Source organism: Zalophus californianus, chromosome 3 (assembly GCF_009762305.2).
Source record: "Zalophus californianus isolate mZalCal1 chromosome 3, mZalCal1.pri.v2, whole genome shotgun sequence".
Classification (NCBI taxonomy): Eukaryota; Metazoa; Chordata; class Mammalia; order Carnivora; family Otariidae; genus Zalophus; species Zalophus californianus.
In genome coordinates, this window is record NC_045597.1 from 148,255,726 (window position 1) to 148,281,855 (window position 26,130).

General features: G+C 37.7%; 1 protein-coding gene across 2 annotated transcripts in view; it reads left to right on the forward strand.

Moving 5' to 3' along the window:
* ITGAV (integrin subunit alpha V) overlaps positions 1 to 26,130 on the forward strand; it is a 95,196-nt gene that overhangs the window by 4,864 nt on the left and 64,202 nt on the right. The window contains exon 2 of one of the 2 annotated variants that reach the window (XM_027588392.2): positions 6,985 to 7,115. In XM_027588392.2, the coding sequence (XP_027444193.2) occupies positions 6,985 to 7,115 (131 nt within the window). The remainder of the gene's footprint in view (positions 1 to 6,984; positions 7,116 to 26,130) is intronic. The other variant, XM_027588393.2, reaches the window with a different exon arrangement.

A 26,130-nucleotide genomic window follows, 5' to 3' on the forward strand; every position in this document is an offset into this window, starting at 1 on the left:
AGTTATACGGTTCTCATTTTACCTCTGTGTTTATTTTTAAATAATGCTATAATGAGCAACACTGGATTAGAATTCTTGCCTTTTTCCCTGTTAAACACTAATGAATCCTGGGGCCCTTGGGTGGCTCAGTTAAGCATCAGCCTCTTGATTCCAGGTCATGATCTCAGAGTGGAGAGATTGAGGCCCCAGTTGGGCTTCCAGCTCAGAGGGGAGTCTGCTTCTCACCTCCCTCTCCCTCTGCCCCTCCGTGCACTCGCTCTGTCTCTCTCAAATAAATTAAAAAAATCTTTTAAAAAAATAAACACTAATGAAGACTTATTTACAGTTCATGTTCCTATGACCCCAAGGACAAGATGAGGGTGAGTGTGCCCTTGTCACAGAAGGTCTTGCAGAACATTCGGTAGTTCTCCATCCTAACTTCCTGTTTGCAGCACCTGGAGAGCTTTTAAAATAAAACTGCTTCCCTGGCAGCATCTTGGATTTAAAAATAGAGCTCCAACTTCATATTCCAGCAGCTTATGGATCATTTCTCCTTGACTAGCCCATCTTACCTCAACGAAAAATGAGATCTTTTTCACCAAGTGGGGTCAGTTGCACCTTTGTTTCTATTAATGGTGCCATCATTTTCTCTGTTGCCCTGGAAATAATTTCATATTCCTCCCTCTCATTTTCTATTTTTCTTTGTCTCTCCTCCTGTACTCCGCTAATATTAGTCAGTGATTAGTCACCAGACAGAAGGTCCTAGAAATTCTTGGTTGTTAATGTTTCTTGCATTCATCTCTGCTTTCCATTTCGACTTCAGCCTCCTTATTTCAGCACGGTCCTGAGAGTGGTCTGTGGCACTCAGATCCTCATCACTTTGCCCATCATTTGGCTCTTAGATCTTAAGTGTTCCTAATAGTTTTATCTTTCTGAAGCATCTTTTTGATCTGGTATTCTACTAAAATTTCCTCAGCAGTGCTCCCGTGGCTAGAGAGAAACTCCAGACTGCTTTCCTTGGATGAAGACCATTTCAATCTGTCACAGTCCACATGTCCTTTTCAATGTTCATGCACCATTTCTCCCCCTCACCATTAACCATCTTCATAACCCTTTATAAAGGTGATGCCAGCTCATTTTTGTGAACTTAGTGTGGATCTGGCTATATTGGTTCTTTATTCTTATCATAAATAATATACATATATAGACTACAGCCTTATTATTTAAAAAGCAAACTCTCTGTTAATTTTCCTGATTAAGACCCAGGGTTTATAAGATCTTATAAAAGAAAACAGAAAATGCATAGAATTTACAGTTACTGTGCCTGTTTTACATCATATATATGTTGACTCTGTAGCATTTTTTTTTTTTTATGAAAAGTAAATCTGAGCCTGGAATTACAGCTCTGAAAAAACATTCATGCCGTGCTATTTTATACTCATTTTTCATATATGTATGATAATTTTTCAAAAGTTGCTTTTGATGAAGTCTCATTCATTGGTCCACCCAGAGTCAGCCAACTATATTAAACATGCTTTATCTTGGAGAAGTCCGTGCTGAAAGCAGCCAAGTAACTTAGTTCATTTGGAGGGTTTAAAAAAAGGACTTGTCATTGTTTGGCTGGTTGCCTCTCCTTGGTACTGAAGGTCACATTCCCTGAAGCAACTGCTCTTAAAGTACACTTTGGGTAGGAAGTGCATCCGAAGGGCATCCTCCTGGTTGGTTTCTCTGATCTCTTGTCTCTCTCACTTCCTCTTCCTTCTCCCTTCTCATCTCCCCTTTATCTTTTCCCACTTCTCCTCTACCTCGCTTCCCTCTTCTTCTTTTCCATCCTCTGCCCCCCAGCCTTCTCCCTGACTTTCTCCCCACGCCCTCTGCCTCTTTCTTCTACTCCTCCTTCCTCCCCCAGCACACACTCTGCCCTTTATCTTTTAGAATTTATTGGCATAATGTTAATTAATAGTGTGCTCATGTATGTAAACCTTGATGTTGAAATCATATAATGGAAATTTCTCAAGTCATTTGAGAAGAATGGTGAGGATGAGCATCCTGATACTGTTCGTGGGTAAACTTTTTGGAGGGAGATGGAGTCTAGCAGGAGAAGGCTGTAGGCATATGAAACTCAGCTTCAGATTTTTGCAGCCAAGCAGTGAAGTCTCTTGTCAGCCTCAAGTAACCCTGTGTATGTTCCCTAGTTCTTCACTGTTGTCAGGAAATGTTGCAAGTACCCTATTTAGTACTCTTCTTCCTTTTTTTCCTCTTGAGATCTTGCATTTAAGTTAATTAATGGTCCTTTGAGGAAACAGGGGGAAAAAAGCCCTTTGAAAACAGATTTTGGCTATTAAATTTCCTACTTTTTAATTCCAGTGCCGTCATCTTGTATTTTTATGATGCTTTCAGATTTTTCTGTTGTCTACTATCCACATTCAGAAATTTTTGAAAGTAATTGTAGTGGACATTGTTATATAGAAGAGGAAAGTGAGGCTCAGAGATTCAGAAGTGACTTTCTGAATTAATTTATATCAGGTGATTGTAACCTATAGTATCAGACTGTCTGTTAGTGTTGCTTATATTGCAGAATTTTTTCAGCGCTGTAACTTGTCTTATCCTAACTAAGCTGTTGTAGACATTAATTCTTAGATGAACTTAGAGTAATAATTACTTAATTTTTATAAAACATTTCATTAACAGACCGTTCTATTATTGTGGCAGAAAGAAACATGACATAGAATTCACCTTCCAAATACACATCAACAGGCTTTTGTTTTCTGTAGTATGTGTTGCTTTTATATTCATTAATTTTCTCAAATATCCTCTTTTATCATCCTATACCCTAGTCTCTACAAATATTTAATTTTTCCTCTATACAACTCCCTCTTAGGACTTAACATTTATCTAAGGTAGTTTACCTTTTCCGTCTTTCTATTTTTCTCTTTTATAAACTTTCTGTAATACTGTAAGTAACTTAATATCATGTTGACACTTCGGACAAAGCGCTTTTATTCCTCAGCTTCCCCCCCCCATTAACCTAGCATTTACAAATTGACAATGCTCACACATTCCTTTTATATTATTCGACCTTTTCTGTGGCATTTCACCAATGTGCAAGACTGCACATGAAGGTACGCTTAGGAAAACATGATGAACACCCATATTAGTACATCTAATTACTATCATTTCATGCCTACAATGTGAAAATGGTCTGATGAAAACAGCAGCCTTGTTCCTGGTCTCGTCCAAGGAAGGTGAGCTTTGTGTTGCCAGTGGAGTGCAGTTTTCATTCAGAACCCTTCTCCTGTGTCCTTTTTCTGTCTTTGCCTAAGTCCACATCCACTAGTAACTTCCCAGCCCTCGCTCTGTCTTATAGTGCCCAAGTAAAGAAGGTATCTGAAATCCAAGATTAAGAGGAGATGTTACATAAATTATTTTAAGGGTAATTTAAATAAGTGGATGTTTAATAGAGGATGATTTCTGCATTCTCAAGGGGTTGGTGATAGTGGAAATGGCCTATTTATACGTGGCTGTTTTAAGATTGAGACCTGTAACTATCCAATTTACTTACTACTTACCTGTCAATTTAAAAAACTTTTCTTGGGGTGCCATGGTGGCTCAGTCAGTGAAGCATCTGCCTTTGGCACAGGTCATGATCTCAGGATCCTGGATTGAGCCTTGCATCAGGCTCCCTGCTCAGCGGGGAGTCTGCTTCTCCCTCTCCCTCTCCCTCCACCTCCCGCCCCTCCACCCCCACCTCGTGCTCTCACTCTCTCTCTCTCAAATAAATAAAATCTTAAAAAAAAAAAGAAAAAAACTTTTCTTGAGTGTTGGTTATGTGGCAAACACAAAGATAAATTAGAGTCCCCCACTTTCAAGGAAGCAATTTATTATTAGGTAGGAAGAATAAGCTTTGAAAAAAAATTATGAAAGATTCTGTAACATGCGCTGTGATGACAGTCCAGAAATGAGTTTTGCTTGTAGATTTCTAGGCACATCCTGAGAACCACCTTTTCTGTCCTCATCTGGAACCTGGCTATTATCCATAGCACTGAAATCATATGCATACCTGTGCTTGTATTATGCTTATTAGGACTATTGCAGGAATTGATCCCATGTCTTTTCAGGTAAAGACCTTGAAAAGTACACTTGTCTGAAATACTCTTTTTCCCTGTCATGTACTCAAAAATCATTTTATCCAGATGAATGGGGGAAGTCTTATGATTTTTGTGGCCAAATTTTTTGACCTGTTGAAATGGAAAATTTCATACATATATATGTAATTTAGCTGTTACCCAGCTCTACTGCAGTAAGGAGAGTATGACAACGCTTAGTGCTCTCTTATTCATGGGGGGTAAGGGCTCTCTTACTCATGACCTTATTTTATTTTTCCTGCCGAATGAAAACTCAGTTGGCTATGATGAGAAAGAGCCAGCATTGATGTTTTACTGATGCCAAATATGACTGCATAAAGCTTTATTAAACAGGGTGTGGTTCGGTTGGGAGTTTTGCCTTTATTTTGAGTATGGAAATATCAGAAAGCAGGATTCCTGTAACCCAGCCATTCATGCAGCCAGCTCTTGACTAGTTTAAGTATGATTTAGCAAATACCACCCAGAAGAAATGAAATTGAAATTGATAAATAAAGGTTAAAATGAGTACATCCCATATTAAAATGTATGTTCATAACTTTACAAAAAAGTGAAAGGCAATTAAGTATTTTCTTTGCTAGAATTTAAGTGACTGTTAATAAGGAAATGAAATAATGGTGATAGCATTTATTTAGGGCCTTCTGTATATAACTATATCCTGTTTTCTTTTATACTTCAATCAATTTCTTCTCATTCTGTTTTACTCTTTGCTGTTTCTCTGCCTGACTCCTAAATGCCATTGCTCCTCAGAGCTCGCTCTTTGGCCATCTTCCTTCTGAAGCTTCTCTCTGTGTGAACCCATCTATTCTAAGTTGACATTCTCAGTACATTATCTCTAAGGCAAAACTCTCTTCAGAGCTCCTGACTAGCAATTAGGTGTCTCACAGATGTTTCTGACTAACATTGAGAACTGAATTCTTGGTTTTCCTGTAAATACTTAATCTGCCTTCTGCTTCCCTATTCTTGAAGTTTTTTTTGTTCAGGAAATGGTTCTCCTATTCATGCACTCCTGAAGGAAACCCAGGTGACATTTTTTAATCTTCCCTTTCCCCCTTATGCAAACCACCAGCGATCCCTGTTCATTCTGCCCTCAGATATTTCCCAAGTCTGCGCACCTCTCTCTTTCTTCATCTGCCCTCCCAATCTAGGTCACTATCATCTCTCAGCTGCTAAATCTCTTGCTTTCCTTGTTCCATTTTGCTCCCTTCCCTCCTTAATCCTATTCCCAGAAGGCACCAAATTTAGTTTTCTTTATTAGATTGTATCATCCTTTTGCTTAAAAAAAAATTCCAAGGCTTCACATGGACCTTATGATAAAATCCAAAGTTTTACCCTATCTGAATTGCCCTGCTTAATTTAGCTCTTGCCAAGCTTCCCACCTTTATCTTCTGTCACTCTCAGCTTGCTCTCTTGCCTCAGCCACACCTCTTTTCTTGAAACTCTTGGAGACTAAGCTCTTTCTTGCCTAGGGTCTTTGTCCCACTGCCTGGGGTGCTCCCATCTACCACTTCATGCCACTCCCTGATCCCACCTTTCTCTGCTTGCCCCTGACCGCTGACACACAAACACTACTTGGTGACTTTCTAATCCTTTACATCTCGGTTTATTTAGAAATAAATTTCCTTGCTACTTTATCTAAATGAGGTCTCTCTTCATTCTTTACAGGAAACTTCCTTAGACTTTTCTTTATCTAAAGGAGGTCTTTCCCCTCCATTCCTTAAAGATAACTTTCCTTTATCTAAAGAAGGTTTCCTCTCCCTATTTCCAAATAATCTCTCTCAGTCAATTGTTGGTTTCCTTCAGAACACTTGTAACCATGACTAATTTCCTTGGTTATATTCTCCCCAAATGGAATGTAAACTCCACCAAGAGCAGAAACCAAGGTTGTGTTATTCATCTTGGTGCCTCCAGCACCCAGCACTGTGCTTTATGTAGAGCAGACACTCAATCCATTTCTTTTTCTGAATGAATAGGAAAAAAACTAAAGAAAAAGTCTCTTTTGATTAAAAACTCAACTCCTGATTATTCTGTCTTCTGCTCATTTTATCCTGATAAGAAATTGAATACTGATCCTATTCTTTGGCCAGGGATTGATTAATCCTCTGAAGAGAGAAATCTGATAGTCACTTAAAATGAAATAGAACAGTTCTGAAACAAGTTTTCCAAAAGGAAAAATATTAATATTTAGAATTGCCATACTTTATTTTTTTTAAGATTTTATTTATTTGACAGCACAAGCAAGGGGAGTGGGAGGCAGAGGGAGAAGCAGGCTCTCTACTGAGCAGGGAGCCCTACGTGGGGCTCAATCCCAGGACCCCAGGATCATGACCTGAGCAAAAGGCAGACGCTTAACCTACTAAGCCACACAGGCATCCCATAGAATTGCCATACTTTAGAATCATTTATATATATATATATATTTTTTTGTTTAGCATTCAAGATATAGAAAGTCTATAGCTGACCACAAAAACAGACAAAAACGCCCAAAACACAAAATATAAAAACCAAAAATCAAAACAAAATGTTCCAGACTCCAGCCAGCATGCATTTTTCACAGCTTTTTTGACATGTAATTGACATACAATAAACTGTATATATTTAAAGTGTACAGTTTAACCAGCACACATTTTTAAATGAGATGTAACCCTGAAGTTTGCCTTATGTTTTTAGGATGAGTAACGATGTTAAACAATGTATGTATGTAAGAACACCAGATGAATCTAGAAGATTGGTTATGCTCTCCGTGAATGGTTTTAAACAACGTTGTGAATAATAGCAAGAGAATGATTACTCTTCCTAAATTAGAAGTTATTGTTTATGCTTTCTGCCAGTTAAAATCTTATCTTCCCCATTCGTGTTTTAGCAGGATGTTTCTTCTGGTAGGAGCACCCAAAGCAAACACGACCCAGCCTGGGATTGTGGAAGGAGGACAAGTCCTCAAGTGTGACTGGGCTTCTCAGCGCGGGTGCCAGCCAATCGAATTTGATGCAACAGGTAAAGGTTGAAGCAGGGGTCCCTTTTCTTAAATTTATACTATTTGATATTTCTCCCCCTTTTCCCTTCCCTCCTATTGGGGAGCAAGAACGCTTGTCTCCTTTAAAGGTCCTTCTAGCTGGACTAAGAATCAAATTGATAGGAGACAGATTAACAAGAAAGAATCAGATTTAATAGGTGTAAGTGCCAGGAGACCACAGAGACATGGAAATTCCAAAGATAGTCAGGCAAAATGAGGTATATACGTCATTCTGAACTAAGAAAAGGGGGTAGGGGCCTGGAATTTCAGAGGAAAGGAATGCATTTCATGGAGTGATAAGAAAACCAGATGTTTGGGGTGCCTGACTGGCTCAGTCGGTTAAGCTCTGCCTTTGGCTCAGGTCATGATCCCAGGGTCCTGGGATGGAGCCCCAAGTAGGGCTCCTTGCTCCGTGGGGAGCCTGCTTCTCCCTCTCCTTCTGCCCCTCTCCCTTGCTCATACTCATGCTCTCTCCCTCTCTCAAATAAATAAATAAAATCTTAAAAAAAAAAAAACAAAACAGAAGAGCAGATGTTTGATAATTAGATGTTTCCCCTACCATACGTATGGGTCAGCTAAAATTTATCTCTGTTAATAACTGTTATTCTGGGAAAGACCTTCAATTTAGCTTCTTCTGTGTGGTTAAGGGAAGGACAAAAGTTTCTTTTGAACCTGCAGGATCTCAAGTGCCTTCAGCTCAAAATAATCCATATGCCAGAGTGGTACATTCGGCAGTGGGGGGACAGCTGTCCTGAATCCTTTCATTCCACCCATCTGATATTTTTTAATATCATTTAATTTTTGAAAGAACTTACTTTAACTGAAATGTAACTACTTAATAAAACAATGTATATAAGCAACTCACATCCCCAGAGAAAGTTACATGAAGACAAAAGACTTAAATTATTTTCTCTTACAATTTTGTGGTATATAAAAGCCTTAAAAATACATTGTATTTTCACTGTTTTGGGTGTCTTCAATTTCAAACTAATAGTGTTAGTCCATAGAAATCTGGGGAAAATCTATTAAAATGTTTTTGTACCTCTTCTAAGAAGAGGGAGCAAGGCTTTCTGTCCTTTTCTCTGTCAGAAAAATTAAAGAATGACTCTCTGACAATTGTAGATCAACTCCCTAATCATGAAATCTAAGCCTTGAGTGGTACTACCAAAACCAGTTGAGTCTTTTATATTCAAGGAGATTTGGTTGACTTAAAAATAAAACTTACCCCACATTTATTGGGTAAATTATACATTATGGTTTGGATAACATTAAAATTTTATCTACAGAGATAAATTTCTGTGTCAGTCAGGATTATGGTAGAGAGGAGAAAAATTGCACAAGGAAGATGAGAAGAAATAAATTGAGTTTTAATTTATATCTGTGAAATAAAATATATATAATCCTGTACACATTTGTATTGGTATATTTATCTACATTTGTGAAAACTTAGAGAATCTTCGAAGAAATAATGTGACATTGATCTGGTAAAATAGTTTTACAAAATTTTTTTAGCAATTTGGATTTGCTGGGCTTTGATAGAATACTTTAAGGTAAGCCTGAAGATAACTAATTTTTTTTTCCATATCATTTCCTGCTAGTTCTAAAATATATTAGTTCTGGGAATTATATTAGTGAAACAGGAATCATGATGTAGACTGTTCCGTTTGACATCCTGATCAGTGCCAAAATGAGTGTCAGTCATTAACTAACTCTTAATAGAAATCAGGTCATGTTTGTTTTTTTCCATTTGAAATCATCTACATTAAACCCTGTTGTTTTTTCCATACATGGCTGACATTTGGAAAACCCCAAGAGTATGTAAATAGGCTTAACTTTATCACAAATGGAGAAATACCAGTGATTCAAAATATTAATGGTCAGGGCATTTATATTTTCTAACAAAATGGAAATAATAAAATGAAACTATAGTTCAGTTGTTATAGGTTGTACTGTTCAGATATAATTCTGTATTCAGCACCATAGGTTTTTATGCAGTATAAGATAATTTATTACTTTTTTGAAATCCAGCTTTATATACTATTTTGTTTATTGAAAAAATAATATAGGTACTTGGTCAAAAAATTTCAAATAGTCCAAAAGGGTATACAGTGAAATATAGGAGTCTCTAACATCAGCCTGCTTAGAGGCAATTGCTCTCCACAATTTTTTTTTAGAATTTTCTTATTCTTACATATGTGTATATCCTTCAAAAAAAGAACCCCTCGCAAATAATAATATACTAAATATTTCTGGTTGGCACCTTACTCTTTCCCACCCCCTCCAGCAATATAAATCTTTTGTAGATATTTCCTTTCCATATTGATATATATATAGATTTACCTCGTTCTTTGCAAATCACTGATAGTATTTTATACTTTAGTATATATAACCTAGTTTATTTAACTCATATTTCCCATTGCTGGACATTTAGGTTGTTTCTAGTCTTTTGTAAATATAAACACTGTAGTAGTGAAAAATCTTGTACTCATGTATTTGTGCAAATGTGTATGTTAGATAAAGTCCTAGCAGGGGATTTTTAAATATGTATATTTAAAGTTTTGATAGATACTGCAAATTACTCTTCACAGAGGTTTATGCTCCTTCAGTTATGTTTTCTGATATCCACGACAGCACCATTTATCACCATATTTGGCTTTGGTCAGTTTATCTTTGTCAATTTTATATTGTATGTTCTTTTATATATTATGTATCTATATCATATATTACATTTGTTATATTGTTTTATATGGTTATGTTAGTTTGCATTTCTTTAACAGAAAGAGAAGCATCTTTGCATTTGTTTGTAAGCCCTAGTGTTCTTTGTCCTGCATGCCAATTTTAATATATTTGCACATATTTTCTATTGATTTGTGATTTTAAGAAATGAATCTCAGTTGATGGCATTCCATCCTTTTGGTTGCTCAGGCCAAAAACTGGAGTTATGCTTGACATTTTATGTGTCGGCAAATCAAAATCTAACTGCTTCTTGACATTCTGTTGCTGACATCCTGGTCTAAGCTACCATTGTCTCCCGCCTGGACTGTTGTCCTGGACTCCTGAATTAGTAGGGGTGCTGCCAGGAAAGAGAGGGTATACTTAAATTGGGATAGTTTGAGGAGCTTTTAAGTAAAAGGACTATTTACAAAAAGTACTGTGCAAGGTCTCATTAAAATTGGGTCTTTAGGCCTGAGGGAGATAGGAAAGGGAGCAGTTAAGGAAAGGGAGCAATTAACCCAGAATCCAGATGATTAGGTGGAGAGAGCCACAAGACAGGAGTTGTGGCTTTTGTCAGAGGGCAGTGGCCAGCCCAGAGTCACTGGAAGGGAGGAGCAGGGGACTGAAACCCTGACCTCACCCTCCTTCCTCCCTGTGATCCTGCGTGTGCTCCCCACTGTGATCCCTCTGGGGGCCAGCAGGGGGGGCAGCCCGTAAGTTCCCACTGGCCAGCATCCTGGGCAAAGAGCAGGGTGCATAGGGAACCTGGAGGGGCAGTTGGAAAAGAGCTGGCACATCTCACTGTTCGCCCCACTTCTGCCCTGGATACCCCCGGACTGTTTTCTACAGCAGCCAGAGTGATTCTTTTGACAAAAACATTCAGATTATAATGCCCCTGCTCATATTCCACTAGTATCTTCCTATTTGTCTCGTAGTAGCTGAGAGGCCCCTGAGTATTCCAGCCCACTATTTGTATCTTCACCTTCATCTTCTAGTCTCCCCTCCATTTTCTTCCAGCCTCACTTCACAGGGGCTCATAAACAAAAGACACATTCCCACCTCACCCTTGCGTGGGCTCTTTCCTCTGCCTGGAACATTGTTTTCTCAAATGTCTGTTGGGTGCCCGCTCCACCTTTAGCTTCAAAAATTGCTCAAATACCATCTTCTCAGTAATTCCCTGACCATCTTATTTAAAATTGCAATTGCCCCTTTCCCACTTTGTACTCTGTCCTTTTTTTTGCTTTATTTTTCCCTGGAGTGCTCACATTGCTATATAAGGTATTTATTTTTAGTTAATGTCTCATTCTCTCAATTAGTTTGTATGTTCCATGAGGACAGTTTTTTTTTTGATTTTTGTTTTTTTAATCTCTTTTATTCACTGCTGAAACCCCAAGGCCTAGAACAATGCCTGTTGCCTAGAACAATGCCTGTTGCCTAGCACAAGTTGGGGCTCAGTAAACTGGATGGGTGAATGAATGAATGAATCATAAGAACTTTTACTATAGTTAAATAAAGTTCTTTAGCTATATGTGTACAGATATGTATTTTTGGTCTGTTTTCTTTTTTCCTTATATTTCTGTAATCATTTTATATAGAGACTTCCCTCATGAAAAGAATATACAAATTAAGACTTCATTTTTTACATTCGAATACATTCACTTTTAACATTAGAATTTTTGTCCACATAGTGTTCATTTCAATTTAAGAAAAGAGGACACTATAGTTTGCAGTAATCTAGTCAAGATAATGTGTATCTAGAAACAGACTGTGTCTTGACTGTGGAAGAAATGCTTATAATTTAAGCGTCTCCTAAACTTGCCTTACACCTCTCTCCTGAGGAGCTCTCACTCCATCCAAGCCCAGACACATAAGCATCTCTGCACCACAAATGTCTTTTATCTTTTCCAGCGTCTCAAAGAAGATAGTGGCTTTTCTGTCTTTTGTCATCTCAGTCACATGTCAAGGGAAACAGTAGCTGAGGGGATGAGTGTGGTTTCTTGAGGTGGCCGGCCTGGGCTCAAACACTGGTCCTGCCATTTGTAGCTGTTTAACTTGCACGGGTTACTGTCTTCTCCCTGGTGCAGTGTCCTCCTCAGGCCTTCTCCTGGGTATGCGTTAAACTGAATGAGTTAAAAATGTGTGAGTTCAGACGTGTAAGGTGCTTGGTACAGGGACTGGCACATCACAGTGGCTCAGTAAATGCAAGCTGCTTTGTATTGTTATCACCTGCTCCCTCAGCCCTTCTCATGGACCCTGCCTGTTCCTTCGTTTATCGCTCTGTCCCTGCTTTACGTTTGCCCTTTTTCTTTTTTTCTTTTCTCTTTTAACTTTCAAACATGTTTAAACTGTTTCTACCTGAAAAACTAATCAAAACAGCTTCTCCTTGAACATTATCTCCTCTTATTTTCCTTTCTCTTCGTCACATGCAGGATATTGAATCCTCTTCATCACTTCCCATGTCCAGCCACTTTAGTCTGGCAAACCATCTGTGACTCCAACTGAAATCATTAGTGGCTGCCTACTCAGTGGGCCCTTGGGATCCCTCATTTTATTGCACCTTTCACAGTTTGCCCCACTGACCACTCCTTCCTTGTTTTAAAGTCTCTGCTCTTTGTCTGGAACTATTGTGTCCCCTTATTGTTCCAAGCCTTCTTGATGCTATAGTTGAGTTTGCCCTGTGACTCTTTTCTCTTCACTTACTTTATATTTGCTATATGTTGTAGTGTCTTGAAAAGAGAACAGGCCTTTCCAGTGTTGGTTGGAAAAATTACCTCCCTTTCTGACATTCTGTAATACATTCCTGGGGTGATCCTGAAGAATTTAAATTAGGTAGTTTATCTGCTACTTTGTTGTGTTTCTGGGTGCAAAAGAGACCTTAATGCTTAAAACGGCTCCATCTTCGTGTTTTTAATATTTTGAAAATAAAATTCCTAAAATCATTTTATTTAAATTAGCTCTGGTTTATATGATGTGGTACACATTAACAACTGTTCATCAGTATCATGTTTCTAAAACTCTGGGGAAAACCTTTGAATTTGGGTACACTCATGTGACTTTTTCTAGCCAATAAAACATGAATAGAAGTGTATCATTTGTGGGTAGAAGTGTGTAGGAGGTGGGGTGTTTTTCTGCCTCTCCCCTTACCAGATGCTATAGTGAGTAGTGATAGTTTAAATGCTAGAGCCTCTATCAGCCTGGGTCCCCTGAGTGAGGAAGCACAGATGCTTACTAACCTACAATATACATGTACAAAATAATTCTTTGTTATTTTCGACTTACGGATTTTAGGGATGCTTGTTACTACAGCATAATGCAGCCTAACTGAATAATACATAGAGGGACAGTAAAATTGCATATTTTAAATAGTCAGCTATTGAAAAATGGTTGTTGAAATCCTTTCCTACTCTACATGTCAATTTGATCTTACTAAGTTTTTTGTTCTGTTTTACTGCATCCTGAGTGGTTAAGTGCCTAGATATAATTGCTTATGCTAAAAATGGTCCCTGGTTGGTAAATTGCATTTAGACTAGTTGAAATTATCAGTAGACTGAAAGTACATGATGGGGATGCCGTACGTAGCTTTGGGGTTCCCTGAGTACGGTTAACTCATAAATGGCATGTCCTCTGTGGGCATTCTGAAACCTTTGGCTGTGGAGTCATTACAAGAGATACCATTCCTTTGGGGCATGAAGCTTTGACCCAGGGTAGCTCCTCTACCCACCAGATCTTGTTTCTTCATATCTGAACTGTCATTTGGTGAGGCCAAGAGAAGAGCTCTGGACAGCTGTATGTATGTACTTCTGCACGGGCAAGTTCATGTAAGCACTCTCATTCGGGAGGTATGTCTGATTCTGTCCTATGTCCTCTAAATAGACTGCTGGTATGTGTGGCCTTCGGTAATTTTGTGAGTCTGAAAGTTTAGTTGAACCTTGGAAAGCCCCCCTGATGATTTTTGCTGCAACATTTGATGTTTGTAACTACGTGAAGTACTTTAGGCTCCTTTGTTTCCTGGCTGTTTATCCTTAAAAAAAGCAGAATAGTGACTTTATCCCTTCCTGTAAAAAGAACAAACCTCAGCTAGCTCCAGAATCACTATAAAAATTTTTACAGAAGGGTGCTTTTTGGGGATGTATAAATGCTTGCTGTTAAATAGTATATTTTGAACAGCCTTTGCCATTTTCCCTCCTCTTCCTTTTGGTCAAGTTCTGCTATACAAGCAGTCTTAGTGCACCAAACACAGCTCTTTTTTTTTCATTAAGCTAAAATTTACATTGATTTTTCTTTTCTTTTCTTTCTTTCTTTCTTTTTTTTTTTTTCCTGGTTATGTTATGATGTATTTGTTTTCCTGGCCAGACTAAGTTCTCCAAACCGGGAAACAAACTTATTTTTGCTCCCTGTTGCATGGAGAGATACCTGGCATTAGGGTAGAATGCATTAAGTGTGTATTTTGCATATAGGTGTTGGGTTCTTTGTGAAAAGCAATAAAAATTGACTGGCTAAATTTAGCTGAACAGAAATTTATTAGAAGGATATTGGTAACTCACTAGTTTTCTGAAAATGAGCAAGAGAAGCTAGCAGAGGAACTATTGGTACTGTGTTTTATTGCTGCTGGAATTGCTATTGTTGACCATGGGACACCATGAGAATAATTTCTTATCCATCCCTGCCTCTTTGCATCACTTGCTAGAGATTCAAAGCTTTTGTGGTAGTAATTGATCAAGGGCTGAGTCTAAGTCTCATGCCAATGAAAGTCAGGAAAAGCCTGGCTTCTCTCACATAACTAAGAAATGATAGGTTATCAGCTTGTATAGAGAAATAAAAGTGTCTTTCAAAAGAAGAAAAAGCACAGAAGCAAAAAGGTGCATTTTTCTCTTTTTGGCTGGAAAACAAGGTAATAGAAAGCATTCTTTACAAATACAAGATGTCTATATTACTGATCAATAAATAATTTGGGGGCTAATTTTCCTTTTAGTGTTTACCAAAGATGTCCCTGGATATTTAGGCAGTGTATAATCTATTAGAAGTCAGTTTCACTGTAGCTGGTCACATGCATTAAGACATGTAGTAGTAGCTAAAGGAAGGAAGTCTGGATTTTGATTTTAAGATGGCATAATACTTAAAGAAACTAAAGAAACTCTTACAGAAGAAAGATAAATATGTTTAGTGTGCTTTTCTTCCTACTTGAGGGCATGATTTTGGGTAGTGAGGGAAGGAGTGAAGATTTCAAAAATATGGGTGGAAGACCAATCTACATTTATTTCACTTTAACTTTGAGTAGTAGACACGAATACATTTATACCGAAATAAAGAAGGCATAACTGGGAAGTATCGAACTCTGCTGGCACCTTTGAAGAAGGCTTCTCAGCAGTTGGTGACATTTGAGCTAGCTAATGAAAAAGGAGATGGAATTCACCAGATGTAGAAGAGGGTTCCACGTAGAGGAAACAGTACGTGCATAGATTGGTAAAAGATGTTTATAAATGAAGAGTAATTCTGTGTGGGGACGCCTAGGTGGCTCAGTCAGTTAAGCTTCTGCCTTCGGCTCAGGCCATGATCCCAGGGTCCTGGGATCCAGTCCCACTTCAGGCTCCCTGCTTACTGGGGAGTCTCCTTCTCCCTCTTCCTCTGCCTCTCCCCCTGCTTGTGTGCACGCACACACACACACTCTCTGACAAATAAATAAATAAAATCTTAAAAAAAATAAATAATTCTGTGTGACCCACATACGTGGTATCTGTGTGAGTATCAAGTTTCTATGTATAGTGTGAGGGCAATAAGGCATTGAGGACATGATGAGAAATGAAGTTGAAAGTAAGCTGAAGAAACATCTAAGTGAATTTTAAAGAGGTACTCTAAACTAGCAGCCTAACCAAATCCAGTGACCATAAAGCCTAACACATTATAGAGCACTGTATTAAAAATAAAAGGATCAAGAGCTCAGTGGATAGATCTTGTTCTTTGCCATAGTACATAGGTTTGATATGAACATTACAGAGAAAATAACACTTTTCAGTACCCGATTTATTTAATTTTATTAGTCATTTTTTTAGTAGAATTATATATGTTATATGAAATAATGGATATTATCATGGATATCTTCAAAATATGTACATAATGCCTTTTAAACAGTAAGGGAAAACATAGGGTTCTGTGATTGAAAGTTTAATTTAGTAGAAAATTCAGTGTAAGATGGCAAGCTTAATTGCTACTTTGATTTTTGAATGATATTTATGTATGACTAAGCCTGCAGAAACAAAAGGAAACCTCAGTCTAAAATTTCTTATCTCTTGGATTTGTGAAATTTAGCTCTCAAACGTGTTATTTTTTCTTTCAAGCTATTGACTTTTGCTTGCCATTTTTTATTGCCGTTGTTAACTTCTAAGCATAACCTTTATTGCATTTCTAGTTGTGTCCTTTTGTGTGACTTCTTTATTTTTCTTTTTCTTGCTGATTTTCTTGACGTTATATGTAAACAGAGTCATGACTGGGATGTAAAAAGAAAAACCTAGTGTCTTATTTTACATACTTGGATAATGATTGAAATAGTACAATTTGCTTTGAAATAGTTGCCCTCTTGGATTTTTAAACCAATTGATATAATGACTGCGCACCATTTGTAGGCTTTAACCAATGTCTGCATAATGGCTGAAACGGATTTTTCCCTAAATTGGCAGAATAATATGAACTTTGAACCATTGTAGAATTAGTGAAAATGAAAACCTAATTTTGGGGTGTGATTTGTTTGTCTTACATGAAGATGATTGATATGTAGAAAACATGGTTAATTTGATATGTAGAAAACATGGTTAATTTATCTGAATGTGGATGTGGAAAAGTAGGACTTAAGGAAAGCTTAACATGCTTTAATTTAAGATTAATATATTTTAGGAAATAAAAATATTCTAAAATATATTGGGATGCAAAACAATATCTAGAATATTCATGTAGCCCACTAGATATAGTCTGTTTCTCAGTTTTGTCTTCATGCCCGAATTAGTTTCTTATTGTTACTGTAACACATTACTTTAAACTTGGTGGCTTAAAAATAGCACAAATTTATTATCTTCAGTTTTGGAGGTCACATGTCCAAAATGCGAATTGGGCTAAAATCAGGGTTTTGGCAGTACTGCCTTCCTCCTGGAGGCTCAAAGGAAGAATCTGTTTTCATACCTTTTCCAGCTTCTAGAAGCTACCCACATTCCTTGGCTTGTGGTTCCTTCCTCCATCTTAAAAGCCAGCAATGGCTAATCTGATCTTTCTTAGGCTACGTCATCTGACACTAACTCTTCTGCCCCCTCTTGTGATTACCTTGGGTCTACTAAAATAATCCAGAATAATCTTCCACTTCAAGATCCTTAATTTAATCACATCTGGAAAGTTCCTTTTGCCATGTGAAGACACATTCACATGTAAAGTTCTGGAGATTAGGATGAGGAGATCTTTGGGCATAGGGGCATTTTTCTGTTACCCTTTTATATATTTTGTTGTTGGATACTGGTTATACTGCAAGCTACTTTAGGGCAAGAGCCATGCTTGTATAAGTTGGTCTTATTCCCTCTCTTGTTCTTTTTGCTTTGGCTCTGTGAATATGAGGAATGCAAATTTGACTTAGAAGGGGTAGGCTCACACACCTTAGATGTGACCTTGAGCAAGTGACTTATTTGCCAGCCTCAGTTTTTCCCATTTGTTAAATAAACATATTACCTTTCCCTAAGGGTTATCCTGGGTATCAAAGGAGATGATGTCTGTGAAGGTATTTTGTAAACAATGAAGAGGTACACAAATGAAGAAAGGGTTGTTATGTCATGCCCATACAACAGCTGTGGGGAAGTGAGTAATTACAGAAAATGAAAGAAATAAAGATAATTGTAGATACTCTTAAATGGATTATACTTTGGTTTGCATTTTGACCCGTTATGGTGACATTTGGGAAAATCCTCTCCTTGCAACATGCTTCTTCTATAAAGCAGATGTTGTGAACAGACTGACTACTGCCTAATTTTTCTCAGTTCTTCCAAAAAGATTAGACTGGGGATTTGCACTGAAGGAGGAGAACATGTAGCACCTGGCTAAAGTCTCTGTTAAGAAATATGGACTTTCCTTCATGATTTTTAAATATGTCCCTTAAAAGAAGGAGAAGCTCCTATGTTTATATTCCAAATTCAGTGAATGAATGTCACCCCTCACTAACAATATCTGACTTAGAGAAGGTCAGAAGTCAGTTTACTCCCTTGCCTACCCAAAACAGCTTGCTGGAACACTTAACCACTTATTCCCAGAAGGGCTTGGGCTGTGGGCAAACCCACAAACTGGCTTTGCCAGTTCTCTGGTCAAGAAGAACGCTGTGGAGTATTTACTGGATATTACTACACTTTGTATTTAATAGAAAATAGAAAACTTTTAGCTGCTCTCTGGCCTCTGTGCCATTAAGTTTGTAATTCATTGCAATTAAAATAATCAGGCAATCTCAAAACAGCCTGTTTGACTTTGTTCTCTTTGTGCATTTTCTTTCAAAGTTCTGTCTAGGTATCTCTACAGTTGTGACAAGACTGCAGATTAGAAAGTTAAAAACACAAAAAAATAGTCTTCCTTCCCTGGTTAATACAAAATACATTTATTTTAAGGCTTTATTTTATTTTATTATTTTTTAAGGAAGCCCAAAGCCTAAGGTGGGGATTGAACTCATGATCCTGAGATTAAGAGTTGCATGCTCTGCCTACTAAGCTAGCGAGATGCCTCTCAGGAATTTTTTTTTATTTTTAAAATTTGTTTTATTTTATTATTTTTTTGAGAGAGAGAAAGAGTGTGTGCGTGGGAGGCAGAAGGAGAGGGAATCTTAAGCAGGCTCCATGCCCAGTGCAGAGCCCAAAGCAGGGCTTGATCTCACGACCCTGAGATCATGACCTGAGCTGAAAACCAAGAGTTGGTTGTTGGATGCTTTACCAACTGAGCCACCCAGGCGCCCCAGAAATTTTGGTTTTTTAAATGAAATTGTTTCTTCTGATATCACCTGTCATTCCTTGGTGCATTCCTTTCTGCAGTTGGACAGCTGGGAGGCAACCTAGAAATCATTTAATCTAATTAATCCATTTCCTTTATTACTAGTCAATTAATACACATGCAGTTAGTTGTTATTTTAACACTTTGAGTGTTTCACCAAAACTAAATTTATGTGAACCTTTAAAACCCATTTTATTCCTGACTCATACCCATTATTTTAAGACTTAACATTGATTTGGCTGCTCTTTTTTTTTTTTTTTTTTTAAATCTTCAGTAAAGAGTTTTTGTTTTAAACTGTTAGATGCTTTCAGGATCATTTCCTTCTCATTGCTAGGAGGAAACAAACCAGCATTGATAAAGCAATAGATGTTTTCAAAGGGCCTGTATTCTTTGTGCTGGCTCCAACAGAACCATCAGAATTGCTCATGGAAGAAGGAGATTTCGATTCTCTGTTCCCTGTGGTAGTCATAACTCAGTAAATAAATAAATACAAATCCCAGTGAAACAAGCCTTATCATGTTTTCTTCTGGCTCTGCTTTTGACTCTTGTTACTTTTGGAAAACAGTCTAATTTTATATAAGATGTTTCTTGACACCTCTGTGTGAATTAGTAACACTTTCTCGTGTTCATAGATTGTGATTTCAGAACTTACTTTTATATTCACAAATAATTATTTTTCAGTTGTCTGCAACTCCAAACACTTTGAGCTTAGGGATTTTTATCTTGTGTCATTTTAAGTGAATACAGATTGCTTCTAAAGACTTTTAAAGACATTTTGAAGTTTATAAAGCAAATCACCCTTTAATACTAATACCTAACTGCTACATATTATCTATAAGAGTTTCTTTTTTTTTAAAGATTTTATTTATTTATTTGAGAGAGAGAGAATGAGGGACAGAGAGCACGAGAGGGAAGAGGGTCAGAGGGAGAAGCAGACTCCCTGCTGAGCAGGGAGCCCGATGCAGGACTCGATCCCGGGACTCCAGGATCATGACCTGAGCCGAAGGCAGTCGCTTAACTGACTGAGCCACCCAGGCGCCCTATCTATCAGAGTTTCTTAAATTAAGAAACTTTTGTTACTAAATCAGAGAAATCATTAACCTCCATTTTGGTTTTCAGTACTATCTAGAATTTTGATTTTTTTAATGAATTATTTTTTACTATATTCTGCTCTATAGTTTGACTCTAAAACAGAATTTAAACATAGAATAGAGGAATAGGAATAGGAATGCTTAACTCAATTTACTAAATGTTCTTGAAGTTTTTGAACTAAAACTGCTTTATGTGTGGGAGATGAAAATGTAAACATAAAGTTGATTAAGAGGGGTTGTAGGGGGCACCTGGGTGGCTCAGTTGGTTAAGCATCCAACTCTTGATTTCAGCACGGGTCATGATCTCAGGGTGGTGAGATCAAGCCCTGAGTCAAGCTCCATGCTGAGTGTGGAGCTTGCTTGGGACTCTCTTGCTCCCTTCTCTCTCTTTGCCCCTCTCCAGCCTATGTTCTCTCTCTCAAAAAAAAGCAGGGGTGGGGGGTTGTAGAAGCTCCTGACTAAAAGCTTTTATATGTGAAGATTAATACATATCCACACTACTTTTTTCTCCACCTTTTAAAACATATAAATAATTCATATTCATTGGTTGAACAAATGAGAAAACACCAAGAGGCAAAAAGAAAACAAAATCTCTGAAATCCCAACCACCTGGGAAACTAGTGGCCATAGGATATACTTGTATGTGTGTGTATAGTATGTTTTTGTATGTACCTGTGGCCTGTGTATATACTTGTGTGTGTGCGTACACATAAAATTATAATTTGCTCAATCTCCTATTCTGTGGGGCATTTTGTTGCTTTTATAAAACTATTATAACAAAGCTTTGAACATGTTTATTAAGTCTTTGTTCGTATTTTTATTTATTTAGGATTTCTAAAAATGAAACTTAGAAGCCAGTGAGATGTTTTTTAACATACTTCTATACATAATTTGCTAAATAGGAAAAAATGATACAACCTATCCCTGAACCAAGCTTTCTTAGTCTTGCTTAGTCCCACAGGTGAAACATTTATGTTTTAATTTGTATTTCTGATTTCTAGGGAGGTTAAGTCTTTTCTCATATGTTTATTAGCTCTTCCTATTTTTTTTTGTATTCTCTATTCTTGTTCTTGATCTGTTACCCTACTAATGCATCTTTTTATTTCTGTTAATTTTGAAAAGCAGTCTTTATTATATACATATATTTTTGCTCAGTATTGCAGTTATCTTTGCACTTGACAAGTTTGTCATTTGTTTTTTTAAAACAGCTTTATTGAGATATAATTTACCATAAAATTCACCGGTGTGCAATTTTTAAGTGTACAATTCAGTGAATTTTACCATATTTATAGAGTTATACAGATATTATTATAATCTAATTCCAGAGTATTTCCCTCACCTAAAAGAAAAACAAACCTCATGTTCATTGTTAGCCACTCTCCCATTTGCACCCCTAACCCCGAGCAGTCACAAATCCACTTTCTAGGTCTATGTGTTTCCCTTCTCTGGATATTTCATATAAATAGAATTATACACTATGTGGTCTTTTGTGTCTGGCAGCTCATCCATGTGGTCACATGGGTCAGTTCTCCTTTCCTCCTCTATTGCCCAGTAGCATTCCCTGAACCCTTGTTTATTCATTTACTAGTAAATGTACATTTGGGTTGTTTCTACGTTTTGGTTACTGTAAACAATGTTGCTGTGAACATTCATGTGCAAGTTTTTATCTGGACATACGTTTTAATTTCTCCTGGTTGGATATCTAGGAGTGGAATTACTGGGTCATATAGTAACTCTTTTTAACTTTTTTAAGAAACTGCCAAACTATTTTAAAAATTGGCCACACCACACCGTTTTACATTCCCACTAGCAATATGTGAGGATTCCAGTTTCTCCACATCCTTATGGACATATGTTATTTTATCTTATTCGAGCCATTCTAGTGAATGTGAAATGATATTTCATTGTGGTTTTGATTTGTGTAGACCTGATGGCTAGTGATGTTGAGCATCTTTTCACGTACTTACTGGCCATCTGTGTATCCCCTTTGGAGAAACATCTATTCAAGTTTTTTGCGTATTTTTAACTGGGCTGTTTTTTTTTTATTCTTGAATTGCAAGGAGGAGGTGTGTGTGTATGTGTATGTGTGCGTGTGTTAATTATGGATACAGGTCTCCTATTGAATATAAGCTTTGCAAACATTTTCTCCCATCCTGTGGGTTGTCTTTTCACTTTTCTTTGTGATGTTTTTTGAAGCTAAAAGTTATAAATTTTGATTAAGTCCAATTTATCAACCTTTTATCTCTTGGACTTTGGTTTCCTAAATCTTGTCTAATCTAAGATTTGAAGGTTTATTCCTATTTTCTTTTTTTTTAATTCCTATTTTCTTATAAGTATTTTATAGTTTTGGCTCCTACATTTAAGTGTGTGATCTATTTTTTTTTTCTTTGTATGGTTTGAGATAAGGTTTCTCATTAATCTTTTTGCCTATGTAAGGATATGCAATTGTCCCGGCACCATTTGTTGAAAACACTATTTCTTTCCCATTGAATTTTCTTGGCACCTTTTTAAAAAATCAGTTGACTGTAAATGTAGTAGTGCCATTGATGTTAAAATGTACTATATGTATTTCTAAAACATGCTAATTTTAAGTCACCACTGACTGTATATAATGCTTAGATTTCAAAGATGTTAATAGTGTCTTAATATTTGCAACTCCAAATCAGTGAAATACATTATTTCACAATAGCATTAGGTTACAAATACCAGCACTGTCTGACCACCTCTTCATTGTTTTCTCTCAAATATCTTTTATAGCATTTGTGACTCCCTGAAGATACCTTATATAATTATTTGCTTATTATTTCTCTAGAAAGCCAGGGGCCTTATCTTTCTCATTTACTGCTATATACTCCTTGCATTTTAGATGTAGGAGGTACCCATGATTTATTTAACTGAATGATCAAAGAGATTTCTTCCTCTGGCCTGTTAATTTTCAAAATAAGTAAGCAATATTGGGAGATTTTTCTTTGAGGCAAATTTGTGTGAAGTGCAGCTGAGCAAAAGTTATGTTTGAGGTAAAAAGCTGCTTAAAAAAGCTTGTAAATTGTTTATTTTACAAAAGGATGACTGTGGGGTAGCATTGTTTCATTTTCTTTTGTTTTTATTGAGGTACGATTGATACATGATACTCATTTCAGCTATACAACATAATGATTTGATATTTGTATATATTGCAAAATGATCACCACAGTTAATTAACATCTGTCACCATACATAGTTACAAATTTTTTTTGTTATGAGAACTTTTAAGATCCACTGTCTTAGCAACTTTAAAATACACAATACAGTATTATTAACTATAGTCACCATGATGCTATATATTAACATTGTTATAGTAGTCACTTATTTGAGCAAATAATAAGCTCTCTGAGGACCTAAATAATTTCTTTATCCATAGAGTCATATAGTTATGAATAGGAACCAAATGAGTAAAAACACCAGGTAACTTCCAAATAGAAGTTTATTGCCTTGGTTCATTCTTTCTGACTTTAGCCTTTTCAAAAAAGATGATATAATCTTGTTGCTCCAAAGGATATTCTTTAGGTATGAAAAGAAGAAACAACAACAAAAATTAGCTTTAGGGTGATAAAGTAACTTTGTCTTAAAAAAAAAAAATCCCCTGTAGAGCAAGTTGAATTTTCAACAGTGTCTTTTGAGACATTCCGAGGAAATGAGAAGAAATGAGAAGAGCTGGCTACTAATCAGGGGGCAGAGTCTAAAGCTGTGACACTCTGCTCTGCTCAGTATGCTTCTGTCCTGAAGTATTAAATCATGGGAGTCTGATAAAATGCAATTGACAGTTTAAAAGCAGGCAAAAAAAGACATTACATTTTCAGCCCTCTAGTGACTTACTTGCTAATTAACATCAAGTTTCTCTAGCAATATTTTCCTCTCTGTATTTTTGAAAGTGATAGTACAGTTTTATGTTAATTTATGTAACATGGGGCGGTTTCTTCTCATTTTTACCATTGTGAGATACTCTTTTCCCCTTTAATTTATTTGGAAGATCAGAGCTAGTCTTCCAAGGTGTTTTCTAGAACTATGGATAGAAATCTTTGTTCTTGGGGCACCTGGGTGGCTCAGTCGGTTAAGCGTCTGACTCTTGGTTTTGGCTCAGGTCGTGATCTCAGGGTCCTGGGGTAGAGCCCTGTGGTCAGCGGGGAGTCTGCTTCAGGATTTTCTCTCTCCCTCTGTCCCTCCCCCTCCTCTAAAATAAATCAATCTTAAAAAAGAAGAAAAGAAATTTTTGTTCTTTTTTGACTGTTGCCTGAGGAGGCATTTCATCTAGCACTGCGATTTCTGCAGTTGTCTGTGTGTAATTCCCCTTTTAAGGTTGGTGGTGTGGTCCAAGCAGCCTGTGGAGTTCCAGCGTCACTTGAAAGGGTGACTTTCAGGGCTGTGACTCAAAATATTTACTTCACTCAGGCTCCAGAATCGCTGCCAATTTCAGCCAGGTTATGAATGAACTTCTTGTCAGTTTGTTCAGAAAGTACACTTTCCTTTTCTTTCTTCCCACCCTCCCCTCTATTCACGCTTCCTCTGAATGAAACTTCTGCCTGAATCAAGTATTTTAAGGCTTGATCTCTGGGAATAAAGTTCTGATTGGTAAAGGAAAACTTCCTGTTGAGTAAACTTCTTGAAAATTTGTTAATCTGAGGTTGTGACCTTGTTGAAACTGAAAGCAGTTAAAGCAATGGGTAATACATATTTTCTTGAAGACTCTTGCCTAAGTTTTTTTTTTTTTAAAGATTTTCTTCATTTATTTGAGAGAGAGAGAGAGAATGAGCAGGGGAGAGGGACAGAAGGAGAAGCAAGGAGCCCAATGTGGAACTCGATCCCAGGACCCTGGAATCATGACCTGGGCCGAAGGCAGACGCTTAACCGTTGACCAAGCCACCCAGACGCCCCGACACAAGATTCAAAGATCATTATCTTCCATCGGGTTACTGTGTCTCATTCTCTTTTAATCTTGAATCTTCCTTACTTTTTTGTTTTCCTTGACATTGACATTTTTGAAGAGTCTGGATCAGGTCTTGTAGGCAGGAATAATTGTATTGGCAAGAATATAGTGATTTTGGATAGTCCAAGATGACAGAGGCATAGGAGACCTTAATTTCGTCTGGTCCCAGGAATTCAGCTAGATAGCTATCAAATCATTCTGAATACCTGTGAACTCAACCAGAGATCTAAGAAAAGAATAGCTGCAACTCTACAAATAGAAAAGCAACCACCTTCTGCAAGGTAGGAGGTATGGAGAACTAAATCCGAGGCGATATATGGGAAGATAAACTGCAGGGGGAAGGAGCCTCCGTAAGCCAGCATCAGAAAGTAATATAGCAGCAGAGTGTAAAATCAAAACTTTCAAAAGTCTGCTCCAGTGAGGGACTTCCCTGCCTAAAAGGTGCTCAGGTGGCAAAGTGGGACAGAATCCTAGGTGGTACAGTGTGGTCTCAGGATCCCTGGGGTCACCGGAAAACCAGGGGTGCCTGAGTGCAGCAGAGTTCCCAGGCATTGGAGCAGGGAAGCTGGCTGTGATCAATGACCCTAGAAGTGGGCTCTCAGCTCGGGGTTGCTATAAACCTGGAACCATGCCTCGGTTGGGCTACTGCTCTCTGAGCAGGGGCCCAACAAGTGGCAGAACCCCAGCAAGACCCCCCTCCCTCCCCTGGGAGGAGCTGTGCAAGTGCACGCCACAGGAGTTTGCAGGGTTTGGAGATTCAAAAGGGGGTCCCATGCCTGAGATAGAAACACTTGGTCACAGGCTGGGTGAGCATGGTGTGTGGTTGGAGACCAGGGAGACCAGAGTGATTGCCTGCTTTTCCCTGAGGGCTCACTGAGGAATGGGGGCCCTTTCAGCTCTGGGGCTGGCGATTGGGAGGCCGCCATTCTCATTCTTGTCCTCTATAGTGGCATGGAAAGCTTTCAAGGAACAAAAGCCACATAGAGCTGCTTACTTAGCCTGGTCCCCTGGCAAGGGCAGTGCAGTTCTGCCTAGGGCAAAGACACCTGAGAATTCAGTGCAACATGTACCTCCCCGCAGAAGATCAGCAAGAACATCCAGCTAAGACCTAGTTTCTGATCATAGAGAGCTGCAAAACTCCAGTGCTAGGGGAAAAGAGTATATAGAATTTATGTGTTTTTTTCTCACAATCCTTTAGTATTTTAATTTCCTCTTTCTTTTTTCAAC